Source organism: Anser brachyrhynchus (genome assembly GCF_964034855.1).
Source record: "Anser brachyrhynchus genome assembly, chromosome: 7".
NCBI lineage: Eukaryota > Metazoa > Chordata > Aves > Anseriformes > Anatidae > Anser > Anser brachyrhynchus.
Window position 1 is genome coordinate 5,227,665 of NC_137701.1, and position 23,928 is coordinate 5,251,592.

Below are 23,928 nucleotides of genomic sequence, written 5' to 3' on the forward strand. Positions count from 1 at the left end.
GGCCCTGCGCGTCCCGAAGCCCTGACACGCAGGAAAGCGGGCGCGAGAGAAAGCGAACCGCCTTTATCGGGAGGGTAACGATAAAAGCCTCAGGTGGCCGAGCGCCAGGGGCGACCCCACACCGAGCCCTGGCTCCTGTATGGGCGCTGGATGCGCCTCGCGACCCGACGGCTCCGTGCCCCCCCTCCCCGCCCTCACGCGAGGCCCCGCCACAAGATGGCCGCCCGGGGGCGCGCGGGTGGGGCGGGGGCGCGCGCGGCCCTTTCGGTTTCGGCTGCCGGGCTCCGGCCGCTTTTCCGCGAAGTCACGTGGGGCGCAGCCTGCCCGCGCCTGCGCGCTCCGCCCGCCCCGGCCGCCGCGCTCCTTCCTAACCTCCCCCCTTCCAAGGCGGAAGGAGAGGGGAAGGAGGCGGGGCCTCCGGGCGCCGCCGCGCGCGCCTATTGGCCCGAGCGGCGGGGGCCGGGCTCCCATTGGCCCCGCGGCGAGCCCCCATGGCCGCGGCCCGGCGGCTATTTGTGGGCGCTGGCGGCGGGCGCGAGCGGAGCCGCGGGGTTGCCTCGTCCGACGGGTAAGTGCGCGCCGCCAGCGGGCACCCCCAACGGCCGCCAACGGTCGCCGGCTCCGCGCCCGGGGCACTGCCCTCCCCTCCCCTCCCCCGGCGCTTTCGGGCACGGGGAGATGGGGTCGCGCCGCGCCTCACCAAGGGTTCCCTCGCCTCCCCTCAGCCCCCTCCGGCAGGCGGCCCCAGCCCCGAGCACCCCGCCCCGCCTCCCGTCCGCCGCCGGGCAAAGTCCCCCTCCGCGCCCTGCTCCGCGGAGCCGCCTCGCCGGCCCGACAGGGGCTTCACCTCAGCGCCCTGCGCGCCCCCCCCCCCCGGGCAGACCTTTACCTGCCCCGCTGCTGCAGCCGCAGAACTCGCGGCCGCCCTGCAGTAAGCGACAGCTTCTCAGCCCCGTCAGTTAACTTCACGCAACCCGCGGCTGCTTGAACGTAGCCTGAAAGTCTGAGCGCTGGAACTAAAGCGCGACGTACAGAACGTTTTTCCAAAAGGTCTTCACTTAAAGTGACTGAGATCCAGTCCATTGTCAAAGCAGGTGAGTGCGAATGCAGCAGTACCTGAGGAGCGAGCCCCCAGAAGAGTCTCTGCTTTTCCAGACAGGCTTTTTCCACTTCCAGATCACAGGAGAAGTCCTGTATTGTACAAGTATCAGGCGCACAGCTACTTATTCCCACATCCCTACTACACAAGAAAGAGCGGTAACACTGCTGGTACCCTAGATGCTGTGAAAGGGGTTCAGAGGAAAGAAATCCCTGTTTTCGTAGGGAAGGATAATTTAACTTGGAGTTATTTTTCATCAAATAATGCAGAGAGAGTCTTAATTTGCAATTCTTCTTAAATTCTATTTTAATTAAAACAAAGCCAATATCAAAGTGTCACCATACAAAACATGCTTCTGTTGGCTGGAAACACTTTTCCTTCCTACGCCTTCATTTTTAATGAAAAGCAGAGTTTTCACCAATTCAGCTCAAATATTAATTATTTACACTGATTTTTTTCCCCCTCCCCAGAATGACTCAGTGGTACCAGCTACAGCAACTTGACTCCAAGTTCTTGGAGCAAGTTCACCAGCTATACGATGACAGCTTTCCCATGGAAATCAGGCAGTACCTGGCACAGTGGCTGGAAAACCAGGATTGGTAAGCACAGAAAACGACCTCTGGGTTATGTGACAAGAAGGGTTCTTGTATTTTGCTGCTGCCTGTAACTCTGCATGTGCTAGGGAAGCAAGCTGCCAGGGGAACCTTTGCTGGTAGGACATTTCAGTAGCTGCGTGGCTGAGGGACCCAAAGAGGGGCAGGAACGTAGCCTATTTAGAGTAATGTGTACCGTCTCATAATCCCCTTTAGTCCCTAACAAAAGGAGTTGTTTTAAGACAGATCAGTTTCTTTGGCATCTCAGGCTCTTGCTAGTTACGTGCTGTGTACTTTTTCCAAAGCTTCTGTGGAGTGTCTTTCCAGAACTGTAGAACAATGTGCATGTGTGTCAGGGTCACTTTTAGCTTCCTGACATGCATGGAACAGGTAAATGAAGTCGCACAGAACGTGGCGACAGTAGCACAGAGGAAAGGGAACACTTTTCTATCAAGGAAAGTGAAATAGAAGGTGAGAGAATAAAAGTGGCTTATGTTTGAAGGTAATTCTTACTGCTTGCACATATTACAACTGGAGCTGGGGGTTAATAGTAAAGTATTCCTGCATGCATTTCTTGAACGCTGGTTGGAAGTACCTAACACAAGCACGCCTTAAATTGTTCTAGGGAACATGCAGCCAACAATGTCTCTTTTGCTACGGTGCTGTTCCATGACCTGCTGTCACAGCTTGATGATCAGTTCAGTCGATTTTTGATAGAAAACAACTTTCTGCTGCAACACAACATAAGAAAAAGCAAGCGTAACCTTCAGGTATGCCTGGGACGTGTGCCTGTGTATTTGCTTGAGTGGCTTCGGTACTGCGATTGGATGTCTCTAAGCAGACTACCCTGCCAGGAGGGATTTTTCACAACGTATTTGGGAACCCTGAATTTAAGTATTCAGAATTCAAACATTCCTATTCTCTGTTTTAAATTGGCTACAGTTAGAAAGTTAGTTTCAGTAAGAGTACGGTTACAGTTTGAGAGTTGTCAATACAGAGAGTGAAGTTAGTAAGGTGTTGACTACATATTTGGAGCACCTACATGAATGTCATTCACTTACCCCATGCTTTCCCCAGTTAGTTTCTTTGGTGTTCTAACAAGTCAAAAGGAGATGCAGAAGAAACACAGTGGAAGAAATCCTTTCCATAGAGCTACAGAATCACAACAAATAGCAGGGGATCTGTCATTATACAACAATTCTATGCATGTATCATACCGGCAAAGAAAAGGACCGAGCGATTGGTAGCGGGGGCACTGCAGAACATATTTTTTGTGGACTTCATTAGTTTCCTTTGCCAGTCGTCCCATCCTCCCTGCAGGGTTCTGTGCTAGAGGATCTTCCACGGTTACCTCCTCCACATCTGATTTCCCACACACTTAGCTTATCCTCACTGCGGGTGGGTGCCTGGGGGAATGTTTTCTGAGAACAGGACCAGCCTCTCAGTCAAGAGGGCTGGGACAACTCAGCATCTGCCAAGGCAGTACTTAGCCTAGAGCATGTTTCAACTTGGTGCATGCGTCAAGCAGGAAGACTGAATTTGTATCCAGCCTTGTCTGTGTTCCTAAGAGGCAGCAAACCTCTCCCCTTTACATCCTTGAGCAAGAGCTGCCCCCATCAAGCTAGAACAGCCCTTCAAAGCCAGTAGCTCCAGCTCTAAGGAATGGAAGGGTGGGTCTCAAGAGAAGAGAAGCTGTCTCTAGGACTACAGTGTATTTTCTGCTTTCTTCCAGTAATGGCACAAAACAATGGAGAAGGGCTGGAGACAAGTCCCACAGTCTCTTTGTAAACTAACAGTGAAAAAACAGGCAGAGAAAACTGTTCTCTTAGATAGTTGCAGCAGTTGCACTTCATGTAGTCTTGAAGCAAACAATGACCAGTGCCTCAGGGCTTAGAGTCACAAACTTTTTGCCAATTGGTTTAAAGGAAGACGAGATTACATTTATGAACTTTAACAATAGCCTGTCTCTAATGGCAGGATAACTTCCAAGAAGACCCAATACACATGGCAATGATCATCTACAACTGTTTGAAAGAAGAAAGGAAAATACTGAACAGTGCCCAGTTATCTAATCAGGTAAGTTAGTCTTGGGATGTCTACTGCGGTCATATCTGCCCTTTCTTATTATTTGGGACAGAGAGTGGAAAAAGACAGAGCAAACAGGCTGTTTCTGCTTTGCCTAACAACATGATTTTTAAATATGGAAGAGTAAACACTGGCATATACCAGTTAGTTTGAGCTGTATGAAGTATTCAGAGGAGAAAGGGCCAGAAAGTAATTCTGATTCCTTGGGTAACGTAAAAGGTAAATTATTTTTAATTCTTCTGTAGTATGACCTGATGTGCTCATCAGATCTTTTTTAATCAAGCACTATTTCTATTTAATCAGTAGTGCTTCCCTTATTTCTTCAAGATTCTAGCTTTTTTTCTTCTGCATTTTACTCCCAATTTACTCTGTACTGACCAGCTGAGCTTTGGTGGTTTTCTGTGAAAGCGATGCTGCATTCTCCCTGCCCAGTTACCTTCAAGTATTGTTTTTTAAAAAAGAAAAATCTCATTTCCTCCTCTGAACCATACGTAAAGCCATACGTTTCTCCCTTCCTCATCGGTTCTGACAATGCATGTCACGTTTTCCTTTCCAAGAACTGTATCGCCTTAGAATTCTGCAGTAGGGAAAGTCATGCAGACTGTGTAGCTAGATGTAATCCACTTACGTAGTAATGAAGTGATGACTAGCCAAGCACATTTGGGCATTGGCTTTCAACAATGGGCCTAATGCAACTGTGTCCAAAATAGCTTCTCTAAAAAGCCACTCTGGCAAAGCCACTCCCAAATACCTTGTAGCTGTAGTACAGCTGTCAGTTTCTGTTCTGGCTCATGACACAAAAGCCGTGAACTGCCTTTCCAGCATGCCAGATGGTCCAAATCAGAAAAAGAAACCAAATCTTCCTGTACTTACTGTTGGCACTATGTAAAACACCATGCCCTACCTCTGCTTTCTAATAAGTTCAATAAAGGTTCTCATTTCCCAAAACAAGCATAATTATAAGCATCATAAAAACCAAAGACCTCCTCTATATTAGGGTATGCTCAGATTGCCCTGGTGGCCTGATTAAGTCTGTGATGGGGAACCTTTACCAGTTTATAGATAAATTCTCTAGATGACCTCAGCTTAAGTGCAACAATGCATCCCTGACTGTCCCGTGTTGGAAGAACAATACATGTCTAATACAAATAGTATTAGATTGGATTTGGGGGGTTGGAGCTAGATGATCTTTAAGGTCCCTTCCAACCCGAGCCATTCTATGACAGTAGTTACACGTGGAACAAAAATTGTGTCTTTCAAGTTACTGCAACTCTTGCTGAGTGAAGTAATGCTGTAAACTTCCTAAATGAAAGCTTCCAGCTTTCAAAGGAGCTATACTGAGATCTAAAATTTATTTTACTGTCCTGTAGGAAAAATAAATTACATAAGAGGTTATCCCATTGGCCTGTACACCAAGCTACCTTGCTCTCCCTCTTAGCCTTTTTCTCCCCATTGCCTGAATGGATGAATCTAACATTTAACATAGATGTAATCCAGCCTTCAGCACAGTTTTTTTCTTGGAATATATTTAGAAAAATGCATTAAAATAAGCAAAATAGGAGAATGGATTTGTGCAAAGAAAACAGTGTTTATAGCTTTTTATTGGTATAATGAAAAATGCAGCATCGCCACACAAAAGGAATTTCTTAATCCTCCCTGTTCCTTGCAAATTCACTTGAACTCTTTTATAAAACCTTGCTATGACTTATGAGAATAAGTAATGCTTTGTAAGGCTATTTGTTAACAAAAGCCACTAACTAGCATTAAGAAAAAAACCCCTCTACTACTCTTGGTTCACTCAGATCTGATTTCTGGTTTTGTTCTACTTGCCTCCCTCAGATGGAAGTGGGGAGCGTACAGAACACTGTGATTGGGATGCTGGACAAACAGAAGGAACTTGACGCGAAAGTTAAGGCTGTAAAAAACAGTGTTATAGTAAGTATAGTATTATTACAGCTGTATTTAAAGCAATTTTTATTGATTCACACACATTGAAAAGCTTTCAGTGCATAAAAGACTTTTTAAAGTGACAAGTAAAAATAAGGTGATTGGTTTTAAACTCTCGTGGAAATATTGAGTAATTGTGGCCATCTTCATTTACACTTCATAGGATGTGGAACAAGACATCAAGACATTAGAGGACGTGCAAGATGAATATGACTTCAAATGTAAAACCTTGCAGAACAGAGGTAATTTATCAAGGATGTGCCTTATTGCATGCAGTTCATAAGAGTAAACTCTGCTGTCTTATGTCAGGAAGCTAAACTACATGATACGCAGCCGAACTTACTGATCACGTCCCTCCCTCATCAGTTCTGCTTTATGCTGAAACCTAAATCCCCAAAATGGATTCTCTTAATCTGATCTTACAAGGGAGCCTTTTTGCTAATGCAGCATTTCTTTGTCCTTGACTTCTATTTGCCCCTAGAAATAGCAAACACTGTAGACTGTGTGACCACACAGGGTTCATTCTATAGATCTTATTGACTTTGTTTCAAAAGAAACGAACAAGAGACCCTTCAGTTTCCAACACAGATTTACAGTCGATTAGCCCTTAGAAGAGGGCTGACTACTACCTTGAGCCATAGTCTTGGTCTTTGTAGTTGGTGCACTTCCACAAGTGGATGGGAGCCTCTAACTTAAGGTCAGTGGGGCCGCTGTACGGGAGCTATCAGCATGGGCTTCTCTCAGAAGGCTGTAAATATCCTCCCTTGAAGTAAGAGTTAACTTTAGTTTCCAGGTTAGGTAACATGAGTGATTCATGTCTGAAGTCGGCATGAGAAAAAAAAGCAGCGTCTACACAATAAAGAACTCCACTTAAAGTAATGACATCAAAAGCAAACTCATATCAGATACTTTGTCTTGCATTGATGCTTTAAGTGGAGAGTCCTTTCAAAGGAGAGAAGAGGAGAAAAAAATCTAGAAGGCCCAAATATTTCCTCCCTTAAGCTTTACAGATATACTTCAGTTGACATTAGCCATGAAGTTCTCTTCCTCCGTGGTTTCCCTCACCCCCTGCTTACTTCTCTGTTCTCAGAAGGCCTGCTGCTGTCCTTTAGCCTCAGCTTCACAGTTTGGACTTATTTTTACAGAGCATGAGCCCAATGGTGTGTCACAGGAGGAATATAAGAAAGAACAGATGAATCTCAAGAAGATGTTTTTGTTACTTGACATCAAGAGAAAGGTAGTGCATTAGTTTTCTTTTCAGAAGGCAACAGCACTTTATTTTGAATGCACGTTCGTTTTCATTAGTTTGACATATCAAATCATAGCAATTTTTTTCTGCTCTCACTTCAAGCTGGATTTTGTTCTCTCAATCCTTCCTGGAAATCTAGAATATCACTAAGCAGTTATATTTCTCTTCTAGCAACCTTTCTTAATCAAACTGTTAGGTAAAGCTACAAGAACAATGAGAGGAATTAACGCAATATCGATCATGTTTTTGAGGAAAAAACAACTAAGATGTTTACAGCTATGTTTTAGTTAAGCATGCTGCTCACTCTTACTGCAGTGCTGAAGTCTTCAGCAAGCACTGGGTGGTCCCAAATATACGCTTGGGACACTGGCTCTTTAGCTTACTGAATATACATTGTTTCTCCACTTAATCTAGCAAATATTCCAGCTACAAAGAAGTAGATGTTATGGGAAACATCCTCTGCTGGTAGAAACTATTACTCTGAGGTCCTTGCAAAGTTTTACAAAACACAGAATTAGCTAAAACAGCACTTAGCTTTTTTGTATTAAAAATTTTTTAATAAACAGGGTAATTTAACATTCCCTATAGGAAGTGGTGAACAAGATAATACAGCTGTTGAACACCACAGAGCACACACAGAGTGCTCTTATTAATGAGGAGCTGGTTGAGTGGAAACACAGACAACAGACTGCATGTATCGGTGGCCCACCCAATGCCTGCCTTGACCAGCTACAGAACTGGTAAGTCTCCAGACAAGGACTGGGTTGGCCAAACACTTGAAGTGTGTTACGAAGGAGCACCAGATCCATCAAATACACTGATTATTTATGTTATGCGCTTTCATTCTGTCACAGCGTAACTACATGTCACTTTTTTTTTTTACTTCACCACTTTCCAATGCAAAAGTGTTCTTTGTGCACTGTGTACTCCTTAGAGACAGTTACCTTGCTGGTGTCTCAACATTATTACAACACAAAAAACATGCTAAAAGTAATGACACCCTGTAATTGTAGGTTCACCATTGTTGCTGAAAGCCTGCAGCAAGTTCGTCAGCAGCTCAAAAAGCTTGAGGAACTGGAGCAGAAGCTTACTTATGACCCCGATCCCATCACAAAAAACAAACAAGTTCTGCAGGACCGAACACACAGCCTTTTCAAACAGCTTATCCAGAGGTAACGGACAAGAAGGGTCTTTTTGCAACTGTGAATGAACGGATGGAATCTTCCCTTCTGTTTGCTCAGGATTTCAGGCGCACTAACTTTGCACTTTCTGAGGTTTTCCTAAGTTTGTTACAAACATTAAATTAAGTAACCACTTTTTGAGATTTATCCTGTTTCACCTTTCCACAGGTTTAGGCCTGTGGAAAGGGTTTGTGACCTGTCATCCTGTAAGTCAGCAGGAGCTTGCTACAACATGCAGTAATTACAAAAGTCAAGCTCCTCGTCTATCAATCCATTTCTTGCTTTCAGCTGCAGCCCTACAAGCCACCTCAAGTAACTGGACACAAATCCAGCCCCATCAAGCAATACCCAAGATAAATACACACTAGATTCTCCACCCCTTTGTCTCTGGATGCATCTTGTCTGTCTCCAACATAGGGAGGCCAGCCCTACCCTCTACTATCTGTGATACAAGTTACTGTAGTTGGTAGATGCTACATGTAAGATCTGAGTCCCATTCTGTAACATACAGTAGGTGACAATTCATGCTGCAGAAGACTTGAAACTAGCAGATAAGAGCAGGGCCTTAGATACAGCATGTAACCCCCTATATGGGGGCTGAGACTTGGGTTTCCAAACTGCCATTCAATGCCTTGACCACTAGCTTTCAATTGGAGGAAACGGGTATCGCTTTTCAGTGAAGTGAACTGCAACAAGGAAGAGCTGTGTTAGTCCAGCTGCTGTTAGTTCTCATGTGCAAGTACAGTGGAGGGAGACATCTCCCCCCTGCCTAGGACTCGCTAATAGAAACACTTTAGGGTTTGTGTCTACAAAAGGCACCTACAACAGCAACAGTTTGGGGTGCATCAGTACAGGTTAGCCTCAGGAATTTGCTTTGTGGTGTCAGCTAGCCCTCACTGAATCCCCAGATAGTTTATCTAGCTCTTGGGTGTATGTTACAACACTAAGCATAAGAATTTAGCAAGCTGAAAATAGCAAGTGAAGCAACACTCCTCATTTGGATTATGTGAGTTGCATCAGTGTTTACACACTTTGATTTCAGGGAAGTCTGAGATAGCACTCCATCCTACCTAAGGGTTGTTTCCTAAATGCATGAATGGCTCACAAAGTCACTTTACGCTTTAAACATTCCTAGGCCTGCTGAAATGAGCAAAAGAAAGCCACACCAAACTCTGTATCCATTGAAACAGAATGAATTAGTGTGCAGTACTACTAGGAAATCACCATTCTTTTGAAATTTGTTTTGTATGTAGCTTCATGTACCTTAAAGAAAACACTGATAAATCAAACTGTCTTTATTCTTTCCATAGCTCCTTCGTGGTAGAGAGACAGCCTTGCATGCCAACCCACCCTCAGAGGCCATTAGTCCTTAAGACAGGCGTACAGTTTACTGTGAAGCTCAGGTATGTTTTCCCCTTCTTTTGCAGTAAGCCTTTCATTTTGTTGGCTTCCTACAGCTGGGAGGAGTGCACGCATTACACAGTAGCCAAAGTGCTGAGGTCAAGGGGATGAGCAAAGTGCCAAGTGGCAGGGGGATGTCTTCTATCAAAGTTTAACTTGCATTCAGGTTTTATCCTTTACCAGGCGTGGTGACAATTGAGTGTCTGAGAAATACAAACAGATAGTAGATCAGATACATACAGGCTATTTTTTCCATGCGAAGTAACTCATTTGCCAATCTATTTTTCCTCTAAAGCAGGAACTTGCGTCAGTTCTACAGACACTGCTAATTTATCCTGTCACTATACATCTGTTACCTTGTATGGAGCACGCCTGGGGCCCATACATGTTCCTGAGCTGTGCTGCTCAAATATACCTGTGATAAGCAGCACTATAGCAGAGCAGCTGTCTTTTGTAGTTCCGTCATTTATTTGTTTTTAATTTCTTTCCAGATTGCTGGTGAAATTGCAGGAACTGAACTACAACCTGAAAGTGAAAGTTTTGTTTGATAAGTATGTTGTCATTTTTCTCATTCTTCTCTATGAGAAAACTAAGCAGGCCTCATGTTCAGAAATCCAGAAGGCAGTCACATTAAGTAAGTGTTGGAGTAGGCTGGTTCTCCATCACAATAGACACATCCTTCCCCTACACCCCTGGTCTAAGTCTTTCTCCCCAGTTTTGTGGCATGTCACAAAGGACAGAAGGCCTCAAGTTCTTACTGCCAGCCATGTTCATGTGTGCTGAGGAGAGCTCACTACTGCTAGATCAGCCTGGGCACAGAACAGCACTTGGTCAGCATGTGCACTGCTGAACCACTTCTCTCTGCTGTGGATGTTTCACTTGTGCTAGCACAGAAAGCAGAGATGAAAGCATAGAATTGAACTCTGTTTCCAGGCACATACAGCTTCCCTACTTTTCAGTTGTCTTTAGAATATCCTGTGTTTTGGATAGCCCTTAGCGAGGAATCTGGCAATTCTAAAGCTGTCTTGCGTTAGAGGTATAAACTTTCTCCCTTTAACATGTTTTCAACAAGTGAGATCTTAGAGTAATCGATACAGGCTTCTACCTGAACGTTCACAAGCAAGCTCAGCTCTTTATAAACAACATAGTTTGGGTGAATTTAACACTTGCTTTAAGGGCATGGAAGTGTAACAGACTCTCCAAAGTCACAACAGCGGCTGTAAAGGCACGAAAGGGATTTGTCTTCCTATCTGAGTCTTCAAGGGCCATTCTTTTCACTTGAAACAGCTCTAGGGTCCAAAAACTAGCATGAGTGGATGAAAAGAAAAGAAATTCTTATTTGGAAGCAGAGGCTTTGAGAAGTGTACCAGATAATGCAACTCAGTAGAATTGTGAGTGGTGGAAAAACTGATTTAATTGATGCACTGATTTCTTCAACAAGTGATGTTGTTTAAAAGCAAATTTAAAGAGAGTATATCTCATTTCAGAGCAAGAGTTAAAACCTAGGCACCCATTAAAAAAAAGCATGAACCTCAGTAAAAAGTTAGCTTGTGTAAGGCAGTGTTTGTTTTGACTGCTTGAACCAATTGACTCTTGCACAACAGATTTCACAGAAGCATTTTACCAGTTCTCAGTCAGCTATTAAACAGATTTGCTGCGTCTGTGGCAGAATCTTTAGATGATTTTATCTTTTTTTTCTTTGACAGAGATGTAAGCGAAAAGAACTCAGTCAAAGGGTATGTGGCATCACAGTTTGGTATACTAACGTTGGGTTCTTTCAATGGATTTCAGACCTCTAATTCTTTTTTCTTTGTGAAGGTTCAGGAAATTTAATATTCTGGGAACAAACACAAAAGTAATGAACATGGAAGAATCTACTAACGGAAGTCTAGCAGCAGAGTTCAGGCATTTGGTAGGGGATTTTTTCTTTTATTGACATCCATTTAATTGTGTGGGCAGAGGGTGTGGTAGGAAGCAGACAATTTGCTTTTATTATTGAAGTCAGTGTTTATGTTCCTAAAAAAAAAAAAAGGAACTGTGAACAAACATCTCTTCAAAATCTTTGGCCTGTTTCAGCTGAAATGCTTATTGCTGATTGCCTTTCTGGCCCTATTTCAATGACAAGTATTTGCTGCCATACAGCTTATCCTGTAATGAGCATGTTGGAGGAGTAAGAGAAAGAAGCCTTGAAGAACTATTTTGGGCTTTTCAGGGGAGGTTCCGTAGACAGAGAAGCATAGAGTAATTTAAAGATATTCGGCATTGGAAGAGGAAAATTGTCTAAGAGGGAGCAGCTACAAGAAATTCAGTGCCTTCAGGAGACTATAAAACACCTGACTTGCAGATTACGAGGTAAATCAGATTGGTTTCATCATTACAACAGGAAAAGAAAAAAAATGCAAGTCTTGAACCTGATAACATGGAAGTCTCCCTTCATTGTCCAGAAGGGACACTACTAATGTCCAGAGTTTTGTTCAATTCAAAGGCGTACTTTTGATAAACCAGTATTTTATCTGATCCTTCCTGATTTCATACTGCTTCTGTTGCTATAAGGCCTCTTGTATAAAGACACAGTACCTGCTTTCACGGCTGAACGCGTTATAAAAGAGTAGTATGCATTATAATACTTTCACTTTCACAGCTTGGAAACAAATAGGACCAGACACTGGTGCAGCAAGTTTACATGCAGTTGAGCAGCTAGAGCACACAAGCATTTGCATCCACTACTGCTTTCAGTTGTGAAAGAGGTAAATGAGTGACAGCTTTGTTTGTTTGTTTGCAGCAACTGAAAGAACAGAAAAACGCAGGAAGCAGAACGAATGAGGTATGCAATGCTAACCTTGTTCATAAAGCTTTTGCATGACACCAAGATGACATTCAAACATTTAAGACAATGCTCCACTCAGCCCCATGAAGAAACACACAGGAGACAGGCTACCAGTCGAGTTCAGCATTTCTAAGAAGTTACCTATGTAGGAGACGTCTGCAAATGAGAACTACTGCCAGAATGATCCCTCTCAACTCTCCCTCATTGGCATCTAGCTTTAACAGGACTTTCCAGAAATTAGAAATTGTTCTGTGGCTTCTGGTTGCAGCCAAAAAGGAGAGATGAATAAAGTACCCATTATAACATGTAGTTTTAGGAAGTTAGCAGTATCACTTAACTGTGGCCTGTAAACCAGCTCTGAAGTCCAGAGCAAGGAGCATCCCAAAATAAGCAACTTCAGAGAAAAGGGTTTTCCCATAATAAATCCCTTCCCCCTCCCCTCCAGGGATTTTCAGGCCCTGAGAGACTTTTTCAATCCCTGAAAGGTTTTCTTAAATTTTTCCTCCTTCTTCAAAGGGTCCTCTCATCGTAACAGAAGAACTTCACTCCCTGAGTTTTGAGACACAGCTGTGCCAGCCTGGCTTAGTAATAGACCTTGAGGTATGTCTTAAATGAAAGAGATGGAATTAGCTTCCTCTGTCACTTACGACAATTAAGACAGTACAAGCAGGGAATTAAGATGGAAACAAGTTTGTGGGTACTATAAAGAAGGACTTCAGCAGGGATATAGGATAGTCTGACATGTTTCCTCCTGTGTCCCTTTCAGACCACGTCCCTTCCCATTGTTGTGATCTCAAACGTGAGCCAGCTTCCAAGCGGATGGGCTTCTATCTTATGGTTCAACATGCTGTCTACTGACCCCAAGGTATTTGCAAAACAAAAAACCTTTCTACCTCCCTGTGCAAGGTGAGCTTACACAGTTCCTGAAATTGTACTAATGTAGATTTTAAGCATCAGTTGCATGCAAGTGGCTGCTACATTTTTGCCCTGCAGATGACTGCTAACAGCTTTTGGGCATGGAGAGGGAGGCAGAATGACTTATTGACCCTACCCCCAACAGGGCAGTGTTTGGAACCCACAAAGGGAAATTTTTTATTGTATTCAGTATACGCCGTGAGAAGCCAAATAAATGTTCGAAAATGCAAACCCTGTGATCTGGGAATCTGACCCACTGGGAGAAGACCTACCCAAAGCAGAGTCCCAGAAACTGCTCTTCCTGGTAAAGAGTCCCCATCAGAATAGCAGTCCGGTTTTGAGGGTTGTCTCAAGCTGACATACATTCTCACATCTGCATTTGTTTGGGCACTGCACTTTCATAGATTCAAGTGGCATTCCAAAATTAATGTTTGCTAACTGTATGTTGTATTTTTCCCTTCCATTCTAGAACTTGTCCTTCTTTCTGAATCCACCTTATGCAAAGTGGTCTAAACTTTCTGAAGTTCTGAGCTGGCAGTTTTCTTCTGTGACAAAGAGAGGCCTTAATGCAGATCAATTGAGCATGCTGGGAGAGAAGCTACTTGGTATGGTCTGCTTCTACCACTTTAAGTCTTTTAGTTCCACTGAACAAGCAGATGGCCAGTTTGAATTGAAGCAAGTTCATGTTTTCTGCAATCTGTTTTAAGTTTTCACTTCCTCTCAAGCCTTTTCCCCTTATACAATATCACACTGTAGCAATACAATTTTTTCTAGCTTTCCACTTGATAGAGTTTGCAAAAGAAGGTCAGGTCATGAAAAAGTCTGCAGTCCTATCCTAGCAGTTCATGCGATAGGGCATTGCTAGCTGGAGCTACTTCTGCCTGTTGAAGAAGTTCTAAACATACGTAGTAAACGTGTATTGATATACCTGTCCCCAGCTACAGGGAACGTTTATACTGTATACACAGAGTTGCCATACCAAAGTGCAGGCACTATGAAACTATTAAGAGATGCCAAATTAAATGTCTCCCAGGCCAGAGTCCTTAGTAAAAGCATCATCAACCATAGGTTTTGTTCTCCAAACTCCTGGTCTGTTTGCCTGATAGGCAGGGCACCCATCACAGCTACTGACTTAGCATAGTGGACTCAGGATAAAAATACCATTGATTCAGTATATTCCCCTATTCCTTAGGTTTCAGAAAGCATTTATATTTCAAGGGATTTGGCGTTAGGGAGTCTAGGTATCAAGTAAAACATTCCAGACTCTTTAATTCCCTTTCCCTAATTTCCCAGAGACATAAGATCTGACAAAAAACAATCTCCTTAATTTAAATAGGTTACCTTTTAAAAGTCTGTAAGGAGACTCATTTTTGTTAGTCTGATTAATCATAATGAAGACAAAGCAACCTCTGACATTTCTATGGTCAGCTTGTATTTCAGAACTTAAGAGATCTTTGTCAAACTCTGGTAACAGTAAGGATGCTATTTAAGTCTCTTCTTTACAGCTAAAAGTATTCCACCATGGAAAAAAAAATCAGGAAGTTTAATGTTATGTATTCAGGATCCTTTAATGCAAGGGGATGCAGAATCTAACAGGGTACCAGGATACAACTCACCTACTGCTTTTGTGATGTGAACATTGATCTCTTGGTCTCTAATATTATCAGTATCAGAAACAAGCTTCCTTAGCCCAATATGTTTTTAAAGAAAAAGAAATGAGAGGGAAAAGAAGATTTCTGTCTTTATTGAAATTCATAGCTTGGTCTATACTGGAAAGAATTGTGCCCTGAATACAGTCAGGGTCCACAAAGCTAGTGTAGTCATGGCATAGGATTTTCTTTGAAGTTTTGATGCAATTATGAAACACTGACATTAAAACAAGGAAAGGGAGTAATTACGACAGGAATGAGAAGAGTCCGTGGTTGGGGCAGACCCAGGAGTCAGAGTTCCTGGGTTAAAAGCCTACAAGTCACCAGAGTTGAGAACAGAAAAGTTCTTAATCTCAGGAAAAAAAAAAAAAAGTTGCAGGGTCTGCTCAACTCCTACAGAAAAGCTTATAGTTTGAAAAAAATCTCTTCTACAGCAAAATGCTTCCAGGAAGAGAATTAACTGGTAAATACTAGGTGTAGTACAGTGTAGAAAACGTCAGAATGAATTAGTTCCCATTAGGCAAGGTGCGCATTGCACTCTGGGGGCCTCATTTGGTCGGTCTCATGCAGTGAACTTCTTCAGAGGGGACCTCTGCAAGCTCTCCCTGCAGTAGCCTATAAAGTGCAATAGCCTTCCATTTCTTTCCTTTCTTAGCCCACCACTTCAGAGTTGCAAGTTAACACTCAGAACTTGCTCCTCTAATTCCTTTCAGTCTTTTTAAGTAACTTATGGAACATGACTGATGTCCATTTACTCTGTTCAGGGCCAACAAGTGGAGGAGCTCATGATGGTCTTATTCCTTGGACAAGATTCTGCAAGGTATGAACTCAGTTTAAAAACTGAGAGGTTTTTATTTATTTATTCCTGCCTAGGCCAGAACCAGATCCTTTCCTGTGTTCTTAAACCAGCATAGTCAGTTGCACAAGAGTTAACCAGTCACATCTGTGAGTACTGTGGGTTCAGGCAGCCTTTTTTCTCTCACCGCCTCTTGCCTTAAGATTCAGTACATGACTCATTCCCGGTAGTTTCTGTTGTTCTTTAATAGGGGCACAGAAAGGAGGAGAAAGTCATAAAGAGAAGAATATGGGGGTGGTGGAGAAGAAAAGGGGAGAAACATGCAAAAGCAGGAAGACGATGGCACTGAGAGCTTGCTTCCTCTCCATTTAACAAAACTCATGCTTCATTTTCTCCCATTCTCCTCCCCCCCACCCTACCTCTGAATTTCAGGAAAATATAAATGACAAAAATTTCCCTTTTTGGCTGTGGATTGAGGGGATTCTGGAGCTTATTAAGAAACATCTCCTGTGTCTCTGGAATGATGGGTAAGACCTGAATGAAGCTAACAGAGATGTGGTCATTGCCTCAAAGCTTTCACTTGGGTTAACAGTTGCATTATCAGGTTGGGAGACTGTACTGACACTTGGGATCAAATCAAGTGCAACTCACAGACAGAAAATCCTGAGGCAACCAATTTCTAGCAGTGAGGAAGTCTTGACTGAGGCAACTGCTTAAAGCAAAAACATTGGATGACCAAGCTGTGCTATTTAAGTCTCAGAAGAGAAGGGCTCTGAATATTGTTGTGTTTTTTTTTTTTGCCTTTTTAAGTAGAGTCTTTTCCACCATAAGTAGGTTCTTCCCACACCACAAAACAGAGCCTGTCTTGTGTTTGTCAGGGAAGGCTAAAGTACAACAAAGTATAATTCATGAAGTGATCATCCATCTTAAAAAAAAAAAAAAAACACCCACAAACAGTACTTGTGAGTGTCCTGTAGGTGGCAGCAGGCAGACTTTATCTGCAGTACCAGCCCAGAAAGGAGTCTTTACCAGTAGTGTAGTAAGACAGTGCAAAATTGAAAATCAGTTCCATTTATCCTGTAATACTATTTTAGAAAACCTTGAGTGCTGGTATTGCTGATTTCAGAAGTCAAATTATTACCCCTGGGTCGAGATGAGTTCAGTCTAAACCTTGTTTCACTGCCTAAAACACAATGAGCAGATGACAAGAACACAACACAACTTCACAGACTCCCCTTGTATGCACGGTGCTAAGCATTACAGCTACAAGAACGCTTGCCTTTCTTCATATGTGAGGGATAGGAAGGCAGAAGACTTGTTATGCAAAGTACACTTATTACCCACAGAACATATCTGTTGCATACAGCACGCTATCTAAAAGACAGAATAAGACACCTGAAGTTTCTAAACAAAATCATGCTTATTTAGTAGATTTTGTGCAAAGAGCGTTTTCCCTAGCAATACAAAGAAGCACAGCTATTTCTCAAACCTTTATTGTTATTAACAAAGTACTTTGAGGAATAAACAGTGCAAAGAAATTCTGACCTTTTGGGGGGGGCTTGATCAGAGTTCTGACCTATTGCTGGCTTGTACAACTCCCTCCCAGTACTTGTCCAGGCCAGCGTGTTTTTTAATTTTTTCAAATTACTTCCACATGGGCCTCCTTGCCTACACAAATAACTTGCTGAGCATAATGTATTTATGGGGTAGAAGTTACACAAGCTTAACAAGTGATATAGATAACATGCACAAGGAATAAAATTAATCACTCAAATGTGTGGATGCAATCTGGTAGCTAGCAAGCTTTGTTTCATCAGCTGAAGACTAAAAATCACTGATCCTTAATACAGTTTTGAAGTTAAAATTGGATTTAACCCTATTGCATACACGTAACTTGACTTCTACCTCCACAGCCTACTTTTGATAGAAAATATATATGTGTTTATATATTGCGAGCTCAGAAAAACATTTGGATAAGCCACCAAGCAAAAGGACAAGTGATGAGAAGAGCAGAGATGATTCATGGCTTCCACAGGGCAGCTCCAGCCCTGCTCACTTCCCAGCTGTTCACAGGACAAAGCTTTCTATGAGGCTTTCATAAATACTTTAGTTCTTTAAAATAAGAAAAGCTTTTTAGTTTTCCTAGCTAGACCTGCAGATCTTATTTTATTTTTTTTATTGAGATGCTAACTCAACTTTTTCTTTTTGACATTACAGCTGCATCATGGGATTCATCAGTAAAGAGAAGGAACGCGCTCTATTGAAGGACCAAAGTCCAGGAACATTCTTACTAAGGTTCAGTGAAAGCAGCAGAGAGGGAGCAATCACATTTACTTGGGTAGAAGGATCTCAAAACGGTAAGTTGGTAACAGAGAACGCCTTGATCTTCAAAACACAGGCTTACATCAGAACACTTAGTCTTTACACTCGTCTCTTTCACACAGAGAACCAGTGCAATACACCACCCAGCAGTCCCACCCTTACAAGCTACAGGCCACAAACCACAGTAGATCCACGCCTTACTGGGTACAGTTCATAAGCCATACAATTGATTAAGTAGAACTATTAAAACTTCCCCAATACTGCTTCTGACCTGGAAGTTTATTGAGAACAAACCACCTGGGCTGTGTACAGACACACACAAATCTGTGCCTCTCTCCAGCCCTGTATCACCTTCCCCATCAGCTGTTTCTCTCCCAGGAATGGTTCACCACAGCCTTGTTCAGTCCCCTGGACTATTGTTCTCTGCCCTACTTCATCTTGTATGCAACTTCTTTTCTTGAACATCTTTCTTTAACTCATTCAATTTGTTCCTTCCTTCTCTTGTTCTTATCAGATGAACCATGTATTCACTTACCTCATTCTCCTTGCAGTTCTCCTTCCTCCTGCTTCCAGGAATGGTCAGACAAACAGCTTGACACCACTATTAGCCAGGCTACTTCTCTCGCTGTCTTTCAGAGAAGCCTAGAGGCTCTAAAGCTGCAAAAAGATGTAACCTCCCTTGAGACCTGTCAAAGCTTCTCCCCTTATCACACTGCTTAAATCAACCCCACCTGCCAGGATGCTGCAGCTGTTGACATTTAACTTGGATAAGCCCAAGACCTGTAACAGCGGGGGGAGAAAGTGCTGAGTGTACTTGAATCACCTCTTTTTTCTTTCTCCTTGTTGCCTTCATACCTGAGGCATCCAAAAACTGAGCAAAGAAGGGTGCTAGCATTTGGGGCTTTCAGGAAGGCTTTATGGGTCTCTATTTTTCCTAAAAGCCCCAGTGGTGTACTAGGGTCAAAGCTTCTAATAGGCAATAGAGCTTGAATGGCATCATCTGGCAGAAGGTCGGTAAGGCAGCACAGCTTCAATGAGTTCATAAAATACTGTGGTTCATTTCCGTGGACAGGTCACCCCGTCACTCTGAACACAAAACACACCTACAGCCATCGCTATATGCTGTCCCTCCCACATGCCTGCCTACTCCTCAAAACTGGTGTGCTCACTTTGAAAATAAGCCTTTTGCTCACTTTACCTGCAGCTTTTCTGGACAGTTTTAGAAAAAGCTTTGAAACCACCCTTAAGAGTCATTTCTTCTCTCTTCTGTAGAGCCCCAGTTCCATTCAGTAGAACCGTACACCAAGAAGGAGCTTTCTGCTGTTACCTTCCCTGATATCATTCGCAACTACAAAGTGATGGCAGCTGAGAACATTCCTGAAAATCCACTGAGATTTCTGTACCCAGATATTCCCAAAGACAATGCCTTTGGCAAGTACTACTCCAGGCCTAAGGAGGGTGAGTGCTATGAACGGTTCACGTAGCATAAGTGTGTTTGTTCTTGAGGTAGGTGGGAACTGAGTAATTCCTGTGGCATAGAAAGAAAGGGCAGCAGTTGGATCGAACGTCTTGGCAGCCTAACCCACGTTTGAGTGCTGCTCAGATGAAGAACAGGCACCTGAGCTTCAGTAGGTTAAGAAGTCTGTTTTTAAAGAGGAACAACACAAGTTCTGATTAGCTCAAAAAATGTCTCTGTCCCTCTAATTCAGTTTTATTTGCCTGTGATGTATTTAGAGATGTAGGTTCCCACTAACAGCTGGAACAGTCATATTTGACTCTTGCACTACACTGAGACTGGCTGTGTGGTCTCAGTACGTGAAGCTGTAGGGGAGGTTTTGTTTCCCAGTGTCAATAGGGAAAAGCAAAAAGCAAAATCTGACTAAAAGTGAAATGAATTAACCATAGTGCTATAAAATGCACAAGAAAGACCTGTGTATTATTAGGGTCACAAGCTTTATTTGGAACAAAAAAGATGGCAATGGGAGGTAAACCTGATAAAAAAACAAGCTTTTTTTTTTTTTTCTCTCATTAAAGCCCCAGAGCCTATGGATTTGGATGGTCCCAAGGGAAACGGCTACATCAAGACTGAGTTAATCTCTGTTTCTGAAGTGTAAGTTTCCATGTAAATGCTGGATTGCCAGGAACCGCATAATTTTTCAGCTGTAGTTCACCCATCTTCATGATATTTAAGTTGCCCCTAACAAATCTTTACTCTCCGAGGATATGATCATGCCACATTCATGAACTGCTGTCATTGAAACAATTGACATTTTTACATTCAAAAAAAAGTTGTAGGCAGTCACACGAGCTAATAATTCCATGAAAAGCAAGTTCTTAAACACTTGTTGGGCTTGTTTAATAAGAAAGTAGGTCACCATGTATTCCTGTTGGTCACTGAAAGCCATGCTTGCTTTGCAAAGCATGGTACATTTCTCTTCGGCTAGGTCTTCTTCTCAAGAGAGCCCATGAGTGGAACTTTTGGGCTCTGGGCTAGCCATGGTAGCCCAGCTGTGCCTCACTTCTTTAGTGAAGGTTGATCTTTTATCCCTGTTGTTTTCTTCCTATTAGCCACCCTTCCAGGCTCCAGTCTCCAGAAAATCTGCTGCCCATGTCTCCTGAAGAGTTTGATGAGGTGTCTCGGATGGTGGGTCCGGCGGAGATTGACACTGTGGTACACATCATAAACCAGCCTTTTGGGGGAAGATTTAGCTAAACTTGCATTCCTCCCCTCACTCCTCTCCTCCCCATTCAAAAATACATCAGCCAGTTGACACAAGCTACCACTTCCAAATGCTTCTCTTCAAATACGTGAAGAGAAACTGGGAACTGAGAGTTAAACTTGGTTGCTCTAAGTTGATGTTTGCACTTTTCGGTGGGGATAATAGTGAAGGAACAGTAAAGCAAAGCTTCCAAAATGTTTCCCCTTCCCCTTACAGGAGAGAGGAAGGAATAATAATGTTGTAGTCCTTCATGTGGCGATGGGGGTAGGGAGGGAAGCCGGAGCAGGCACACAGCTTTGCAGCACTGCTGTACCTGTAAGGTAGTGCCTGTTAACAGACCTGTATTATCTTTTTATTATACTAAAGGGAAAAAAAAAATAAAGCTAAATTAAGGGATGACTTTCCCACACACACACCCACCCCACAGCAGTTTGAGCACCAGACTCACACCTTAGTATATTTGGGGAAGACCTCACTGTGCTCCATGGTCAGCAAAGGCTGTAGAGCACTGGGGCTTTACTTAGCTTGTATAATTGACATGTACTTTCCTTGTTGCAGATGTGTTCAGCATATTCAACTTAAAGGTTGAGCTTTTGACTGCATCATTAACCAGCTGATTAGCTTATGCATCCTGCGCTACAGTCAATGACTTGGTGACAAGCTTCACTCCAATTCTTTGGGAAGGCCCTAGGTAATTCAAAGCACACGTTTCTCAACCTGAAGGTCCACAGTAGCAATTTTTAACTAGTGGGAATATAAGCAGCAGTCTGAGTAGGCTCCATATATGCACAATTTTTGTTTAAAGTTTCATTAAAGAATATCCCATTGACAACATACTGTGCCAGGGCAAAGGAAGAGAGAAGGATAAGAATGAGGGGTCCTCACAAGAGTGAGGGGGAGAAACGTACTTTTAAGTGAATTTGGTAAATGTAACATTTAAAGTACTTGGCTGTACATGAAAGGATGTCAGAGGAAAGCTAGTTCTTCTGCAGAGGCTCTCTGTTCAGAAAGCTTGCACCTTCTGCTTCTGAAGAACTTCGACAGCTTTGAATCTTTTTCTGCATCACAGAAAGGGGAGGAGAGAAACATGCTGCAGGTATATATGCCACACTGAACCTGTGTGATACTGAAGTTTGGCCTAGGTTTCTTTTATAGAAGCATGGCATACTGCTCTGCAGCAAAACATAAGCCAAAAAATGTTATCCACGTTTCATTTTTGCTTGTTTCTTAAGGCAGAGTCTTCTTAGATAGGATGTTTTGCACAATCTTTCACATAAAGAGCACTTACGAAAACACCTTGAAGCTGTATTGGCACATGCTGAGCTTGCAGCTCAGTGTATACAATCAAGACTAAAGCTTTACAGATTGCAGTCATACTGTCTGGCAGCACTATCACACAAAACAAAAACCTACTCTTAGAGTAAAAAATGGGTTTGTTTTTGCTCACTGTGCTTAATTAACCACAGTGAGGATCCGGTCACTGGTAGCTTTTACAGTAAAACACGCCAGGTGGAGTGGAACTTAATTTTCTCATGTACTATGAAACAGGGCATTTAATTGCTGAATAGCTAGAAGACTCAACAAACTTTGATAATTGATTTTGCAATTAGGGAGAGGGCACAGGAAAGTGAAAAGCTATATTGAATAATAGCAGCAGGATATGCTATCTATAGTACCTAAGGCATAAAATTGTGCTTCTGTCAGAGGAGGAACAGATTTGTTTTTCAGCATGTTTGAAGATAATTAATAACTCAGTTAAGATGCAAGGTTGTCTTAAAGCAGTGCATCTCTTGGACTAAGGGCATGTATTAGTCCAGACTGCTAATTTGCATGCAGCCACTCAGAAGGACTCCAGAACACGAATGCTGGATCCCCCATGTTCAAGTAGAGTTGCTAGTGTAACTTCTGACCCTACTGCTATCCCTTCCCGGTGCCTGGGAGGACAGCATTGGCCAACATGGCTCAGGAACTGCAGAGCTGCTTTGCAACCATTCAGATATGCTGAATTGATCAGCTGCTTCTTTGAAAATAACTAACTAGTTCAGTTTAGTGTATTCTGCCCAGGAAGACCAACGTGCCCCTGCAAAAGCTCAAGGGAAAGAAAATTTGAAGGGCCTACAGCAAGCAAAGTATGTACTTAAATGGAAAATATTGTTAAACTGTCTTATTTTTGGTACCCTAGGCTACTGAGGCTAACAAAATACCACAACTGGTGACTGGCTTTAGTCTTAGCATGAATAGCTGAATGTGAGCCTTTATTGTAATGTAGGATCAGACTTTTTTTTTCCTGTGGAACTACACCTTGTACCAATGTTCTATATGCAACAGTCTATTTTCATTACTTTTAAACTTCAGTTTTTAATCAACCAGGATGAAATTTTCTTGTGAGACTTAAAACAACAGCCTTACTCATAACTGTGTCTTTACATGGCCAGTAGTCCCAAAAGCATCATTTTTTTTCCAATGGAATATTATTTTGTCATTTTAAATAAATGGAAGTGTCCTTCTTCATGGGTTTTGGCTATTTCTATTATAATAATGTTGTGTCTGTCAATACCGTATATTTCATTTTAAGTTTCTTTGTTCACAACTAAGCAGTTACAGCTCTGGTACTTAAGGCAATATAGATGCTTTTAATCTACTGCAGTGTTGTAGGTCAATTTGCATTTGAGTTCTCAGAATAGGGCTGTTAAATTTATTATTGCTTACATCAGATCACTATTTTTTTACCCAACCAAACTTGAATTTCTAATTCGAGTTAAAAGGCAAAGTAATTGACCTACCGCTGAACTTTGTGATCTATCAAGCTGGCCCACTGGTGCACCGTTTTTCTCTGTGGCTATCAGGTGATACAATCCCTTTTCTCATGACTCAGGCTTTTACATTACTTTACACAGCCAGAAGAAAACTAAAAGAAAAGAAAATGGTGAGATGAAGGATTGGGGAGTAGGCAAGGGAGGGCAAGAGCTCTGAGGGCACATGGCCAATCCACTTAAGAATTTCAGCATCAACAAAAAGCAAAGGAAGTCAGAGCTCTAGAAGTGTAGATTAAAACAAAAAAAAACAACAAGCAACTAAATCAGCTAATTCATTCTTATTTCTTATAAGCTTTGCACAACAGAAATGACCAGAGCAGGTTTTCTT

At 42.5% G+C, this 23,928-nt stretch overlaps 1 protein-coding gene across 3 annotated transcripts; it reads left to right on the forward strand.

The window, feature by feature from the left end:
• The first annotated feature begins 410 nt into the window (after positions 1 to 410).
• STAT1 (signal transducer and activator of transcription 1) lies at positions 411 to 23,295 on the forward strand. Of its 3 annotated transcripts, none has more exons than XM_080598802.1 (24): positions 412 to 568; positions 1,570 to 1,698; positions 2,318 to 2,462; positions 3,670 to 3,768; positions 5,617 to 5,712; positions 5,888 to 5,966; positions 6,870 to 6,961; positions 7,562 to 7,713; positions 7,987 to 8,145; positions 9,465 to 9,557; positions 10,047 to 10,106; positions 11,262 to 11,291; positions 11,374 to 11,467; positions 12,338 to 12,379; positions 12,899 to 12,982; positions 13,149 to 13,247; positions 13,767 to 13,902; positions 15,711 to 15,766; positions 16,175 to 16,269; positions 17,960 to 18,099; positions 19,337 to 19,522; positions 20,099 to 20,174; positions 20,633 to 20,735; positions 21,343 to 23,295. In XM_080598802.1, the coding sequence occupies exons 1-24, from the start codon at positions 492 to 494 to the stop codon at positions 21,364 to 21,366; spliced, it is 2,346 nt and encodes a 781-aa protein (XP_080454928.1). In that variant the 5' UTR covers positions 412 to 491; the 3' UTR covers positions 21,367 to 23,295. The 3 variants fall into 3 exon arrangements, with proteins under 3 accessions (XP_080454927.1, XP_080454928.1, XP_080454929.1); XM_080598803.1 differs by having other exon boundaries at positions 20,633 to 20,708; XM_080598801.1 differs by having other exon boundaries at positions 411 to 568; positions 20,633 to 23,295.
• Positions 23,296 to 23,928: the final 633 nt, after the last annotated feature.

Bases quoted from the DNA above. Each gene is read 5' to 3' on its own strand.
- STAT1 (XM_080598801.1), top strand. From the start codon at position 492: ATGGCCGCGGCCCGGCGGCTATTTGTGGGCGCTGGCGGCGGGCGCGAG. The intron at 9,558-10,046 runs GTATGTTTTCCC...ATTTCTTTCCAG, and splicing joins CAGTTTACTGTGAAGCTCAG to ATTGCTGGTGAAATTGCAGG. The intron at 12,380-12,898 runs GTATGCAATGCT...CCTTCTTCAAAG, and splicing joins CAGGAAGCAGAACGAATGAG to GGTCCTCTCATCGTAACAGA.